This window comes from Papio anubis, chromosome 8, assembly GCF_008728515.1.
Source record: "Papio anubis isolate 15944 chromosome 8, Panubis1.0, whole genome shotgun sequence".
Classification (NCBI taxonomy): domain Eukaryota; kingdom Metazoa; phylum Chordata; class Mammalia; order Primates; family Cercopithecidae; genus Papio; species Papio anubis.
In genome coordinates, this window is record NC_044983.1 from 108,116,980 (window position 1) to 108,132,157 (window position 15,178).

General features: G+C 35.1%; 1 protein-coding gene across 6 annotated transcripts in view; it reads right to left on the bottom strand.

Annotated features, from left to right (window-relative positions):
• CSMD3 (CUB and Sushi multiple domains 3) overlaps window positions 1–15,178 on the bottom strand; it is a 1,287,556-nt gene that overhangs the window by 599,511 nt on the left and 672,867 nt on the right. For all 6 annotated transcript variants that reach the window (XM_021942876.2, XM_031650139.1, XM_031650136.1 and 3 more), the window contains one exon: window positions 6,249–6,352. In XM_021942876.2, coding sequence (XP_021798568.2) covers window positions 6,249–6,352 — 104 coding nt within the window. The remainder of the gene's footprint in view (window positions 1–6,248; window positions 6,353–15,178) is intronic.

The following is a 15,178-nucleotide window of genomic DNA, read 5'->3' on the forward strand; positions in this document are numbered from 1 at the left end:
TAACACTGCTTTAGCTGTGTCCCAGAGATTCTGGTATGTTGTTTCTTTATTCTCATTGGTTTCACAGAACTTCTTGATTTCTTCCTTAATGTCATTATCTACCCAGGAGTCATTCAGGAGTGGGTTGCTCAGTTTCCATGTGGTTGTGTGATTATGAGTGAGTTTCTTAATCCCGAGTTCTAATCTGATTGCACTTTGGTCTGAGAGACTGTTATGATTTCAGTTCTTTTGCATTTGCTGAGTAGTGTTTTACTTGAAATTACGTAGTCAATTTTAGAATAAATGCCATGTGGCACAGAGAAGAATATATATTCTGTTGATTTGGAGTGGAGAGTTCTGTAGATGTCTATTAGGTCCACTTGATCCATAGATCAATTCCAAGTTTTGAATATCCTCGTTAATTTTCTCTCTTGCTGATATGTCTAAATATATTGACAGTGGGGTGTTAAAGTCTTCCACTATTATTGTGTGGGAGTCTAAGTCCCTTTGTAGGTCTCTAAGAATTTGTTGTATGAATCTGAGTGCTCCTGTATCAGGTGAATATATAAGTAGGATAGTTAGCTCCTCATGTTGAATTGATTCCTTTACTATTATGTAATGCCCAGCTTTGTCTTTTTTTATCTTTGTTGGTTTAAAGTCTGTTTTGTCAGAAACTAGGACTGCAATCCCTGCTTTTTTTTTTGTTTGTTTGTTTGTTTGTTTGTTTGCTTTCCATTTGCTTGGTAAAGTTTCCTCCATCCCTTTATTTTGAACCCATTTGTGTCTTTGCACATGAGATGGGGCTCCTGAATACAGCACACTGTTGGTGCTTGACTCTTTATCCAATTTGCCAGTCTTTGTCTTTTAATTGGGGCATTTAGTCCATTTACATTTAAGGATAGTATTGTTACATGTGAATTTGATCCTGTGATCATGACGCTATCTGGTTATTTTGGACACTAACTGTTGCAGTTTCTTCATAGTGTCATTTGGTCTTCATATTTTGGTGTGTTTTTGCAGTGGCTGGTACTTGTTTTTTCTTTCTATATTGAGTGTTTCCATCAGGAGCTCTTGCAAGGCAGGCATGATGGTGACAAAATCCCTCAGCATTTTCTTATCTTGAAAAGGTTTTATTTCTCCTTTGCTAATGAAGCTTAGTTTGACTGGAAATAAAATTCTGAGCTGAAAATTCTTTTCTTTAAGAATGTTGACTATTGGGCCCCACTCTCTTCTGGCTTGCAGGGTTTCTGCTGAGAGAACCACTGTTAGTCAGATGGATTTCCCTTTGTAGGTGACCTGACCTTTCTCCCTGGCTGCCCTTAACATTTTTTCTTTTATTTCAACCTTGGAGAATCTGATGATTATGTTTCTTGGAGTTGATCTTCTTATGGAGTATCTTAGTGGTGTTCTCTGTATTTCCTGAATTTGAATGTTGCGCTGCCTTGCTAGGTTGGGGAAGCTCTCCTGGATAATATCCTGAAGTGTGTTTTCCAAGTTGGTTCCATTCTAACCATCTCTTTCCCATACTCCAATCAATCATAGGTTCAGTCTTTTGACACAGTTCCATATTTCTCAGAGATTTTGTTCATTCCTTTTCATTCTTTTTTATTTAATCTTGTCTGCATGCCTTATTTCAAAAAGATGGTCTTCAAACTCTGATATCCTTTCTTCCATTTGGTCAATTTGGCTATTAATACCTGTGTATGATTCACAAAGTTCTCCTGCTCTGTTTTTCAACTTCATCGGGTCATTTATGTTTCTCTCTATACTGGTTATTCTAGTTAGCAGCTCCTATAACCTTTTATCAAGGTTCTTATCTTCTTTGCATTGGGTTAGAACGTGCTCCTTTAGCTCAGCAATTTGTTATTACTCAACATCTGAAGACTACTTCTGTCAATTACTCCATCTCATCCTCTGTCCAGTTCTGTGCCCTTGCTGGAGATGCATTGCAATCATTTGGAAGAGCAGAGACACTCTGGCCTTTTGGATTTTCATCTTTCTGTTGTTGTTGTTAATTTTTTCTCATGTTCCTGAGTTTGTCTAGTTTCTATCATTGAGGCTGCTGACCCTCAGATGGGGTTTTTGTGGGAACTTTTTTGTTGTTGTTGATGCTGCTGTTGTTCCTTTCTGTTTGTTTGTTTTTCTTTCAATGGTCAGGTCCCTCTTCTGTAAGACTGCTGCAGTTTGCTAGGGGTTCACTTCAGGCCCTAATCATCTGGTTCACTCCTGCATCTGGAGATGTCACTTGAGGAGGCTAGAGAACAGCAAAGATAGGTTCCTGTTCCTTCCTCTGGGATCTCTGATCTCTAGGGCCACTGACCTGATGCCAGTAGAAACACTCCTGAATAGGGTGTCTGAGAACTGTTGGAGGGTCTCATCCAGTTGGGTGGCATGGGGAGCAGGTCCTGTTTAATGGAGCACTTTGACTGTCCCTTGGTGGAAGGGGTGTGCTTTGCTGAAAGGAAAACCACTCGCCTGGTCTGCCTGGATTGCTCATAACTAGCAGGAGGAAAAACTAAGTCTGCCGGTCCCTGGAGACTGCGGCCACCCCTCCCACTAGGGACTCAGGCCCAGGGAGATCAGAGTTCTGTCCCTGAGCCCCTGGCTGGAGTTCTTGGAGTTCCTGCAGGGAGGCCCAACCCAGTGGGGTAGGATGGGTTAGGTTCAGGCCTGAAGAGGCACTCTGGCCACAATCTGCCACAGCTGGTATGTTGGGCTATGGTGGATACCTCTTGAGACCAAGCCATCCAGTCTTTCAGCTCCAATAGGGGAAAAGCATGGCCTGGAGCTATAGAGATTGCTGCCACCCTTCCCCTGCCCTGGGAGTTTAGTGTGTTAGGCAGCTATCAGTCCCAGTGTTGGCTGCCAACCCTCCCCCAAGAAGCCCAAATGACTTAGATATCAGGCAGCCACAGCTGAGGTGCTGGCCACCCCTTCCCCTGGGAGCTCGGCAGGCTTAAGCAGATTCTAGGTAAGTGGCTATTGAGAATCTGTGTGGCTCTCTTGTTGGGATCCTAGGTCCTGGTGGCGTGTGCTCATGACTGGGATCATCCGATCTGTGGGTTGCAGAGTTCTGTGGAAAAAACATGGTTTCTCAGGCTGGGCAGCACACTCACCACCTCCCTTGGCTGTGGAATGGGGGCTCCCCTGCCCCATGTGGCTTTCAGGTAGGCTGCTGCACCACACTGCTCTTCCTTCCTCTCCTTGGATTATGTCAGTTACCTAGTCAGTTCTGATGACAGAACCTGGATATCTCGATTGTCAGTGCAGGATTTGTACACTGTTGTGGTTCTTTTCAATGGGAGCCTCCAATTGCTGCTGCTTCTAGTTGGCCATATTGGCCCTGCCTCAAAGCCTTAATTTTTAATCCTGACTGAAGATGCAGTTCTCATTGGAAACTTTAAATTGGATGGTGTAGGAACAACCATTTGGATACTTGGTATTCTTTTGAAAAATAATATCTAACAGTGATTCCATATTATTTATACAATGATTTTCTGTCCAAAAAGAATATCAGCTGGTATATCAGAATTCATGATTGTCTTCAGAATTTTTCTAACATTGAAACAGGGTGAAAAATATGGTACAAACACACATTTTTTTTTTTTTTAACATTAGAGATTGTACAGACCACTGCTTAATCCCAATAAAAGTACTCTTTTTATATTTAAACCATTCTAATGGTTGAGTATTTAAGATAATTTTGACATCTTTCTTCTGTGTTTTACTGGGTTACTATAACAATATTTTATATATATAGCTTCCATCTATAATTGTGTGATACTAATTAGCTCAAATAGCTTTTTTTAAAAGAAAGCAGCAATAGGAAGACATAGCATCTATGATCTTGGATGTCAGTTGGAGAAGATGACTTCTAATATTTTATCCAAGGCTGAGATATGAAGTTTTTTTGTGGCAGATATATGATAAAAGCTTCTTAAAAATATTTTTTTTAGTCAATTGACTAGCCAGCCTGCTTTTTCTTGTCCATGTTTTTAAAAATCTGAACCTAAAATCCAGTTTTCTGTCTTAAACAGAAAAAGGAAAAGATGTCCCATCAAATGCATGTTTTACAATTTTATTTCTGAAGTGCATATGATGGGAGCTATCAAACATGTAGAGAGAAACATCTGCAATGTGTGGGGATTAGTCACCAAATTTACTATATATTATTGATATCCAAGAAACTTCAATGTTTATGAGTGTCAGGTAAAGAAACAAACATATTTACTTGGAAAACAATGGATAAATTGATAGAGAAAGCAATCCACATTTTGTCTTATATCAGGTGTTGCATAATTAAATAGTTACAGGCCCAGGCAGGAAAGCAAAGGACCTTAGAAGTTCGAGTGGAAAATGATAGAGGGATGAGTGGCCACAAAGATTCTATGCCCTCTCTAAAGGAGGCAGAAGACAGTCCCAGCCAATTTTTGCTACGTGACTATGAAGATCTAGTGTCACCAGTTTTACAAGAAACCATAAATTCAAATTTTTATATGTAATTTTCAGTTCCTTAAAACTCTGTATTTGACAAACAATAACAGGAAAAAAAGCATAGCTAATCATCAGAGCAGTTCTGTTTCTGCCAATTTATATATATACAATTTTACAGTATATTGCATGTAAAATATATGTAATTTTATATTAAAATGAAATCTAATCTGTCAAGTATAAAACTACAATAAAATTTAGTAGGAACTGTTGATTATTTCTGGAAAATGTCAGTGTGGTGATATTCCTAACAGGCTCAACACGTTGCTCAGGTGCAAGAAAAGTGCTGATCATTTTCAAGAGAGGAAGTATTAAGAATGAAGTTACAAAAATGTAAGCAACATAATTGATATAGTTTGGATTTGTGTTCCCACCCAAATCTCATGTAAAATTGGAGATGGGACCTAGTGGGAGGTGACTGGATCATGGGGGGTGGATTTCTCCCATGCTGTTCTCATGATAGTAAGTGAGTTCTCACAAGATCTGATGGTCTTAAAGTGTGTGGGACTTCCCCCTTTTCTTTCTCTCTCTCTCTCCCTCCCCTGCCACCATGTGAAGTAGGTCCTGGCTTCCCCTTTGCTTTCCGCCATGATTGTAAGTTTCCCGAGGCCTCCCAGTCATGCTTCCTGTTAAGCCTGTGGAACTGAAAGTAAATTAAATGTCTTTTCTTCATAAATAACCCAGTCTCAGGTAGTTCTTTAAAGCAATGTGAAAATGAACTAATAACTGAACATGTAAAGCATGTAAAATGCTGGCCCATTTGTCCATCACACCTTAGGAAACACAAAATGGAACTGTAGTAGGCCAGAGATAGACAAGTAAATCATGTTGATCAATGATATCCGTGTTGCAGACAGGGGAGAGAGGTTGAAGTTGAGGTCAAGGGTGCATGAAGAAAGGTGAGTAAGTTTTGTATTTGCTTTGTTTTCTAGAAAAATAAGGCTAAAGAGCAGTAATATTGGGGTCTATAATATACTATGTGTGGTTATGAGGTTAACCCCTGGTTTATTACAGGATTCTGGTTTATTACAGGATTCTGGAATAATAGTTCTAGGAGGCCTTCTTTTAAAATTAAAAAGAAAATAAAAAGAAGAGGGAGAAGAGAATGAAAAGGAAAAGAAAAAAAGGAAAAAAAAAAATTAGCTTACCTTTAGTCAATGTATACAGTAAGAAATACACAAACCCACACAATAAGGGCATTACCACTAGTAGCTGTCTATGCTGATACTAATTTTTTTAACATTTATATCAGTTGTTCTCAAACTTTGATGTGCATAAGGATCATGCAGGGAGTCTGTTAAAATATAGATTGATAAATTCACATCCTGGAGATGCTGATTCACTAAGTTTGGCTTGAGGGCCTAAAAATCTACATTTTCAAATGTGCACCAAGTATTTGTGATGCATTTGTGATGCAAAAAGACTCTATTTTGAGAAGCATCAGGTTAGATGAGCAAGCCCTCACCAGACATCAAATCTGTTGACACCTTAATCTGGTACTTCTTAGCAGCAAGAACTATAAGAAATACATTTCTATTGTTTATAAGTCACCCAGTTTACTGCATTTTGTTAGAGAAGCCCAATTGAACTGAGCCAAAGTGCCTTAAATCTCACTGAACAAGCACTAACAGATTCTATGAAAGTTACTAATAATAACTAAGTTACTGTTCATCTTCTGCCTGTAGTAGTGGGAGCAATCAATGTAAAACAATAATTTGAAAGTAAAATTTTATTAGTACTCGATAGGCTAAGGCAAAAGTGAAACATTGGGAACTTACACTTGGAGCACGGTCCTAGGATCTCCAACTTCGCCCCCATCACCAATTGTCAAGGTATCATAGCCAATCTCCAGATCAAATTCTTCAAAATTTATCTGGATAACCTAGTAGTAAACAGAAACATACACCTTCCTTAAATATATTGTGTTATGTAATAGAAACAACAGAAAAAGCAATGACAGAAAAGCATTCTTTGTCTCTCCACACACACACACACACAAGCAGTTTTATATATATATATATATATAAATATATAATTTCATAGTATGGCAGCAAGTCATGTTAGAATATGCTTAAAGTTCAATCATTATATCATCACATGACTTTTACTTGCTGTATTGTATTTTCTGCATTAAATGTTCAATGAAATTTTATGGTTTCTGTTTATAGAATACTCTTATTTGAAGAATGATTAAAGCAAATCTACTCTAAGAAGGCTTTATAAAAAGTATATGTAGGTGGAGAGTGGTTTTCCACACATTCGCATATATATTTTACAAAGTTAACATGCAGAAACTGAGTGTGCTATTTCCATTAAGTAGTAAAGCTTAAAATTTGTTAGAGCTAAACTTGAATCTAGATTGCCAGAATGGTATCAAGTTTATTTTTATGTATCCTTTGGTAACAGAATTCCTCAAATATATTAAAATGAGTGGCAAAACTGGGAGCACAATACTTTGAGAGGCACACTGCACCATGGTATGTAATTCAGCATTATTTCTTACTAAAATATACTCATATATTCATATATTGCTTATATAGCTATGCAAAAATTCAAATTTAATTAAATTGCAATTTTAAAAATAGCTAAAATATTGAAAAGATGTAATTAAGAATCAGTACAGAAAGACATTACATAAAATTACATAGTGTCCTACATATAGTCATGTTTTGAGCAAAAAATAATTTATAATAAATTATTGTTCGTCACCTGATAAAATGAATGCCTGAGGTTACCACATTATGAGAGAATAAATGAAGAAGATATTTCTTTAGTAATATTTATAACTATTTTCTACTTTATTATAAAAATAATTAAAAATAAAGGAATTTATATCCTGACTTATTTTGCTGTATAACAATTTTTGACTACACATATTTCTTGTTTTATAAAATATTTTAATATTTGCATTGACTAAAGCAATTGTTTTGTCCACATTTAAATATAGCATGTGAATGAAAACTTTGACCTATACATTTTAAATGATCATAATTTTTTTTTTTTTTTGAGACAGAGTCTCGCTCTGGTGCCCAGGCTAGAATATAGTGGTGCGATCTCGGCTCACTGCAAGCTCTGCCTCCCAGGTTCACGCCATTCTCCTGCCTCAGCCTCCAGAGTAGCTGGGACTATAGGCAGCCACCATGCCTGGCTAATTTTTTTGTATTTTTTAGTAGAGACGGAGTTTCACTGTGTTAGCCATGGTCTCGATCTTCTGACCTCGTGATCCACCTGCCTCGGCATCCCAAAGTGCTGGGATTACAGGCGTGAGCCACTGTGCCCAGCCTACATGATCACAATTTTTAAAATATGTGTATTTGTTCCACGTATAGTTAAATATAAATACTTTCCATTGATAATTACCTGTCAGTATAGATTTACATTGTTTCCCATTTTCTTTTCTTTTCTTTTTTTAATTTTTTTTGGCTACTATAAGCAACATGGTCATGAGCAAAATTAAACACCTTTTGGTTCACATTTTGAAGTATGTCTCTAGGCAGTATACTTGCTAGGTAATAACAGCAAAAATTCATTTTATAACCTAGTCCCATATGGTTTTCCAAAATTGTTTTACCAATTCAAATGTTCACACTTGCATACATTGAATGCATTTATTCCTACAACTCTAGTAGGTGTAAAAGTGTTTTTTGTTGTTTTGCTTTGTGTGTGTGTGTGTGTGTGTGTGTTTTCCTTATTACTAATTGAGTTGCATATCTTTTTATATGTTTATATATCATTCATATTTCCTTTTCTGTGACACAACTATTTGTGTTTTGGCATCTTTTTTCCTCAGACCTCTTGTCTACTTGTTATTAATTGCAAGAATTCTTTATATTGGTGATTCCAAAAGCATTCCATTACAGCACACTTTAAAAACAATAATATTTGTAATACACAAAGGTGAACAGATGAAGCTGCTTATAATGGAAATTTTATTTTTATTTTTTGCCCAGGACCTTCTGTTCCATAGAGGGAGTTAAATCAATATCTTAGTTCTACCTGTGGCTAACTCATAGTACACCATTGGACCTGGCTCACTAGTTGAGATCAGCTTTATATATTATGGGTACTAATTCCTTACATTACATGTGTCGCAATAGCTTCAAGTTCACAGCTTCCTTGTTAGATTACTTGATACAAAAAGTTATTAATTTTACCAGAGTAAGACTTACTTATCTACTCATAAAATAGTAGATAAACAAATCCTACTCTGGTAAAAATTATTAATATTAATGACACAAGCTCATACAGATGTATCTTCATATCTTTTATCTTTTGTGAATTGACTTTTATAGAAACTGCAAAGTAGGACTGTATTGGAGGCAGAATTCTAAGATGTCTTCCAATATTCTAATCCCCTGGTGTAGACAACCTATATGATACCCTCCCCTTCAGTGCGGGCAAGATCTATGAAGATGATGGATTATCAATCCTATGATTAGCTTATATTATATGGAAAAGGTGAAGGAATATTACAGATGTGTAATTAAGGTCTCTAATCAGTTGACTTTAAGTTCATCAAAACGGAGATTATTCTGAGTGGGCCTGACTAATTCAGGGGATTCCCTTTAAAAGAAGGTCTAGAAGTAACAGATCAAAAAACAAGCTAACAAAAAATCAGAAGAGATGCTCTCCTGTTGGACTTGAAGATACAAACTTCCATGCTGTGGAAAGGCACGTTTAACATGGAGCAGTGGTGCCCTTTACAAAGTGAGGGCCTAAGTCCTGCAACCACAATAATTGAAGTCTGCCAACAAGTGAGCCTGGAAGAAGCCCTACAGTTTCAAATGAGATCTCATTCCGGACCAATGCTTTGATTTCACCCTGGTACAACCTTGAAAAGAAGACCCAGATATCCATGCCTAGACTCTTTTCCTGTGGAAACTGTGAGATAACAAATTTACCTTGTTTCATGTTGCTAATTTTGGGTAATTTTTTACACAGCAATATAAATTAGCACAGTATTCCTTTCATTTTTCCCTCCAATATGAACACCCAGTTGTCTCAGTACTTTTTATTTAATAAAAAGCCCTTCTTTCTCCAATGATCAGCAAACTCTAATATATATAACTATTCTATATGTAAGTATATTGGATTTTGGATTATGGATCTTGTTCTCTTGGTAAGTTTGTATGTACCCAAACTACCACAAATTGGCTTATTATTATTATTACTATAAGATAAGACTGTATCTTATAAGTCAGATACTCCACAAACTTAATCCTTTTGTTCTTTGGGAGTATTTTGACTACTCTTGGACCATTTATTCGTCTTTCACATATCAACTTGTAAAATTCTTCAGAAATTTATTTGGGCTTTCTATTGGAATTGCAGTGAATCTATAACTGATTTGTTGAGAACTGACATCTTAAGGTATTGAATCTCCCTACACACAAGTCTGACTTATCTCTTCATTTATGTAGATCTCTAAATATCTTTTAATAATGTTTTTTAAAATATATTACATGTTGAAAATGCTTTTTGCTATTGAAAGTGGTATTTATCTTTATATTTGGAACTTTTTTGGTATATAGAAATGAAATTTATTTTTTTGTCTATTGATCTAACTAGGCACTGGATAAAGCATCCATATTATTTAAAAACATTTGTAAATTATTTTTAGTTTCTTACATAGCAAGCATGTCTTCTGTAAATAATATTTTAGGTTCTTCTTTTACAAATTATGTAATTTTAAAATCTTAACTTTCTTGTATATCTGGTAAAATGTTTACTAGAACAGATGACAACTGGCCTCATTAAATTGTACCTCATTCAAGAGGGAATGCCTCCAATATATATGTTTGTATGTCTGTGTGTGTATGTGTGTGTGTGTCTGTATGTTTGTTTGCATGATATTTATTCACAGTTTTATACATTTCTTTTGTTTTCTTGTGAACTAATAATGACATGAACATTACTATGTTTCTTATATTTCAGAGAGAGTAACTCTCAAAGTACCTCATCTGTCATCCTGCCAAAAGGATAAATCCCATGATCTTCATCACCCCAACCTATTTCACAGTAGATCTATGAGTGAACTGTAATTAAAATTAGAGAATGTCTCCTTTCATATGACTTAAAAGTCTAATAGGCTAGTGGATACAAATTAAGTGTCTAATAAATGACTGCCTGATTGATTGCTAGTTCTATACCAAACTCTTGATATCCATTATTGTATAATCATGTCCTAAAGACTTTGGACACCCACAGAATGGTAGATCTTATTTTGCCGAAATTGTAACTGAGACTCTTGCATGTATATATGCAACAATGAGAGCTCTATCTCACTTTAAATTAAGTGATGAATTAATTACTAACTAATCCATATACTTTTGGATAAGCACTTAACCACTGAGCTGTCATTGAATTTTTAGACACTTGTAATTCTTGAACAGTTTCAATGACACACAATTACTGAGAAGCTAGAATATTCTGATTGAATTTTTATAATACATTCATTTTAGTTTGATTCATTTATGCTTATTTTTAACATTATTATTGAAATAGTTCACAGAAGTAAAACTTGTACATTAAAAAAATTAAAAATTACCTTTGCCTTATTTGAAGCCATTAATATAAGTAAGGCATTACAGTAAAACCCCAACATAGCATATTGAGATATGGTTAAAAGAAAAATACCTTTAATAGAATGTATAAATAAAACTTAGGAAAACAAAAACAAATTGACAAGAAAACTTGTTCATGCTATAATGTAATAAGTAGCATCAGTAGTCTGATGTAAAATTTTCCTTCTTTATTGATACTTTAATAATATGAAAGTGACCAAATAGACATTTCCACCCATTTATTTTTGTATAACATATAAAAGTTAATATAAAAAATCAACAAATAGTCATCAGTATAATAGGAATGCTTCTTCTACATGTTTATTTGGTAGTAGGGCAGAAACATTTAGTAAGAAAATAGGAAAAATATGCATTTAGTGTAAAAAGAATGCCATACATTTTGCCTGCTTTACTTCTTCCTAATCATTTGTGGAGTAAATAAACAAAAACATAAATTGCATTTAGCACATAGGACTAATGAAAAAAAAAAAACTGTAATAATAAAATATGCCCTTAAAGTATTTAAATAATGTATAATTGTCTTTATTTTTTTTAAACCAAGTAAGTCACTCTCTTGATTTCCATTGTAGAATGGTGATTCTAACTGGATTGTTTAGTGTTGCTTATTGAGGTTGGAATTAAACTATTTAATCTACTAATGAAGTCAATTAAAAATAACATAAGGCTTTTTAACACTGACTTTCCAGAAGTAAAAAATCCATAGATAGCATTAAATATTAAATACTTGGTAGATCAATTTCTCATAAGGCTCAATACATAGGTTTTTACAGGATATTTTGTTAAAACTGGTACAGAAGCTATGTCTCATAATCTTCATTCTGTGAATCTTGCACTGATAATTTAATACCATAACTTCTACATTGTCATTATTTCTGAAGCCATGTGGAATTCCCACTTAATACCCATTAACATGAATTTTTTAAATGGAATATATTTATATTACATAAAACAGTGGTCTCAGAATTATAAATGCATTCTTTTATTTTGACCCTAGAAGTCTATGTTGTGTACATCTATACATTATTCTGGCTGCCCAGCACCTGAATATCCTCCTTTCATCTGGGAAATTAGGAATCTTGGTAGGAAGTACAGCATACCTCCCAATATGGTCAGATCCTAGACTCCCCATTATTCATTGTATCCAGTGTACAGGTATGATAACTAAGATTCCCTTATCAATCAGATACACATCTTAAGTGTATAAATAAGGAAACAAAGATTGGATTCTGGCAAAGATTGTCAAAAGCAGCAGAAACATACAGTTTCAGGGGCAACAGTGGTTGTAATATGTAGTGGCACTGAAATTCTAGAGCACAGCAGTCTTGTCCAACAGGTAAAAATGAATCCTCCCAGGAGTCAGAGCCAGAAGCTGTGGAGCACTATGACAAGGTAAATAGATTCTATTACATTCCAAACTTTTCTAGGAACTCATTCCATTTCTAGAGAAGTCAATGTTCACTAGTCTTATCCAGAAGGGTATGATATTGTTCTATGACCCAGTAACCATTGTATAGCTTCAATTCTCTCTTCTTCTGAATGGGAGTTCTTAGGGAAGTTACCCTGTTTGTGTTCTATACTTTTATATTGGATTTGGCCTTTTAGCCACAGGTCTTTAGACAGTGAGGAATTACCTGTAGATATAATGGAGAAGCTAGTGTATCACTTAGGGATTCTGGACATATCTTTGCATGTAGTAAATGGCTGAAATGTTAGGTTTTCTCTATTAATGCAGATAGAAAATATGTTTTATGTAAGTATTTTTTCCAAAGTGAATGCAGGAGAAGAAAGATGGGTCTGGAGAGGTATTTGATAACCAAAGGGGAAAATGTGGCAGATGCTATTGATTGCTTACCCAACAGCCACCTTCCTTATTTGCCCTTGAGTTTTTCTTTTTTTTTTTTTTTTTTTTTTAATTTAATTTTATTTTTTTAATTTTATTTTTAAATTTATTTATTATTATTATACTTTAAATTGTAGGGTACAGGTGCATAACGTGCAGGTTTGTTACATATGTATACTTGTGCCATGTTGGTGTGCTGCACCCATCAACTCGTCATTTACATCAGGTATAACTCCCAATGCAATCCCTCCCCCCTACCCCCTCCCCATGATAGGCCCCGGTGTGTGATGTTCCCCTTCCTGAGTCCAAGTGATCTCATTGTTCAGTTCCCACCACAGGACATATATTTTGTTCCCGTGTATCCTTTTCTGTACATCCTAATGCTCAGGGACTGCTCATCCAATTCTGAGTCTCCTGAGATGGGTCCTAATCACTCTATGTCCCATTCCATTTGTCAGTGATTAGATTATACATATTTGACCTAATTCTGGCCACTGGAAGATGATTAGCAATTTGCGGAGGAGCTTTTGCAAAATGATTTCTTGGTTTTCAAAAAGTACAAAAAATCAGTCTGCTTTGAGGTAATTCTATCTGAATGTATTGAGCTATTACAGCCATCTCACAATACGTAGTTTGAAGACAAAGCCAAACTACATATTGAGATGTCCAGAACCTAGGAATGGTGTTTTTCTGTGTGGGGGGGGCTTGCATGCTGCTGGTCAGTATGCTTTTTAAATATTGCATTTTCTTATTATTTAAGTCATTTGACTTGAGGTTTCCCATATGTAAATTGAAGACATTCCAATGAATAAATGGTTTTAATAACTTCTCAGTTTAAAGGAATGTTTTGCCCAAGTAATTTTCCCATGTTTATTTGGCTACTGGTGATGAAACTAAACTTCAGGTTTGCTTGACGATAATGATTATCTGCTTAAACATCACCCTATTCTACGTTAACAAAGTTCTGAAATTTAGAAAATACTTTCTGTGTATCCCAAATACCTCATATCATGTTGTTATCATAATATAGTTCATAAATATGTTCTTTGATGTCTGGCATATGCCTCATGTATTAAATAGTGATGGCAGGGAGAGACAATTTCTGAAAGCTAACAATTAATAAATATTACATAAATTCCTTGGGAAAAATATAGAAAGTGTCTATTGATATAAGTTATTTTGTGTTCCATGGTAAAGTCTGTATTTTTTAATTCAAAATAATTTTGGAAGCTGAAGAAATTTCACAATATTAGTCATTTTTAATTTACATAATTAGTACAACATTCAAATTAGCCTTTGATGATGTTTAACCAAACAAATTAATGATGCTTTAACTAATGTCAATACCAATACCAAGTTATAGTCATTAGTGAGACAGGATGATATAGATAAGTCCATGGGAAAAGCCTGGGATTATAGCCCCATTTCTCTCAAAAAATGTTATATTGTCTTGAGCAATTCTGTAACATATACAAAATAGTGTTTATAATTCATATTTTAAGGTTGAAATATGTATTACAATAAGCAAAGATTATAAAATAATACATAGGATGCTTGTAGGGCCTCATAAATGGTAGTTGTTATTAGCTATGTCAATTATCTTAAAATAGGTGTTCACATCTGTTCACAATGAATCTTGAGGATGAAGTTCTTTTATCAGCAATCCCATTTGATTCCAAGATAAGAGTTTTTCCCCCAAACTCAATGCTGCTAAAAATTTACCTTTTCTGGGAGCAGCTTTTCTCCATTATGATTATTTCAGAATGGCAATAAGTCACTCTAATATTAACAACTATTTTTGCTACCCAGTGTGGAAATCAGAATGCATTATATATGTATAATTACAAAATATAAAAACTTCAATTAATCTTAAGGTATGCAAATACCATGTTACACAATCAACTTGACATCTAATTAAAGCACTTCTTTCTTCATATACTTTCTATACCTTGGCAATCATAGTCCAATGAGGGAAACGTGACATAAGCAAGATGAATACAATACCCTGTGTTGACTGCTTTGAGATATGGACACACTGGGTTATATTAGCAGAGATGACAGTCACTCAATCCAGTTGGAGAGTAAAGAGGAAATAATCCCTTGAGATGGAAAACCCCAGACACTGCCAATGAAGGTGGAGTTGGGAACTGGGAAAGAACATTCTAGGGAAGAATGTGAAATATGGCAAAGTGAAAAAAATATTATTTTTGTTTCTGAAACATGAACTGTGAGGCAAAAAATGATGAGAAGGAACACTAGAAATGAAGGCAGAAAACAGACCATG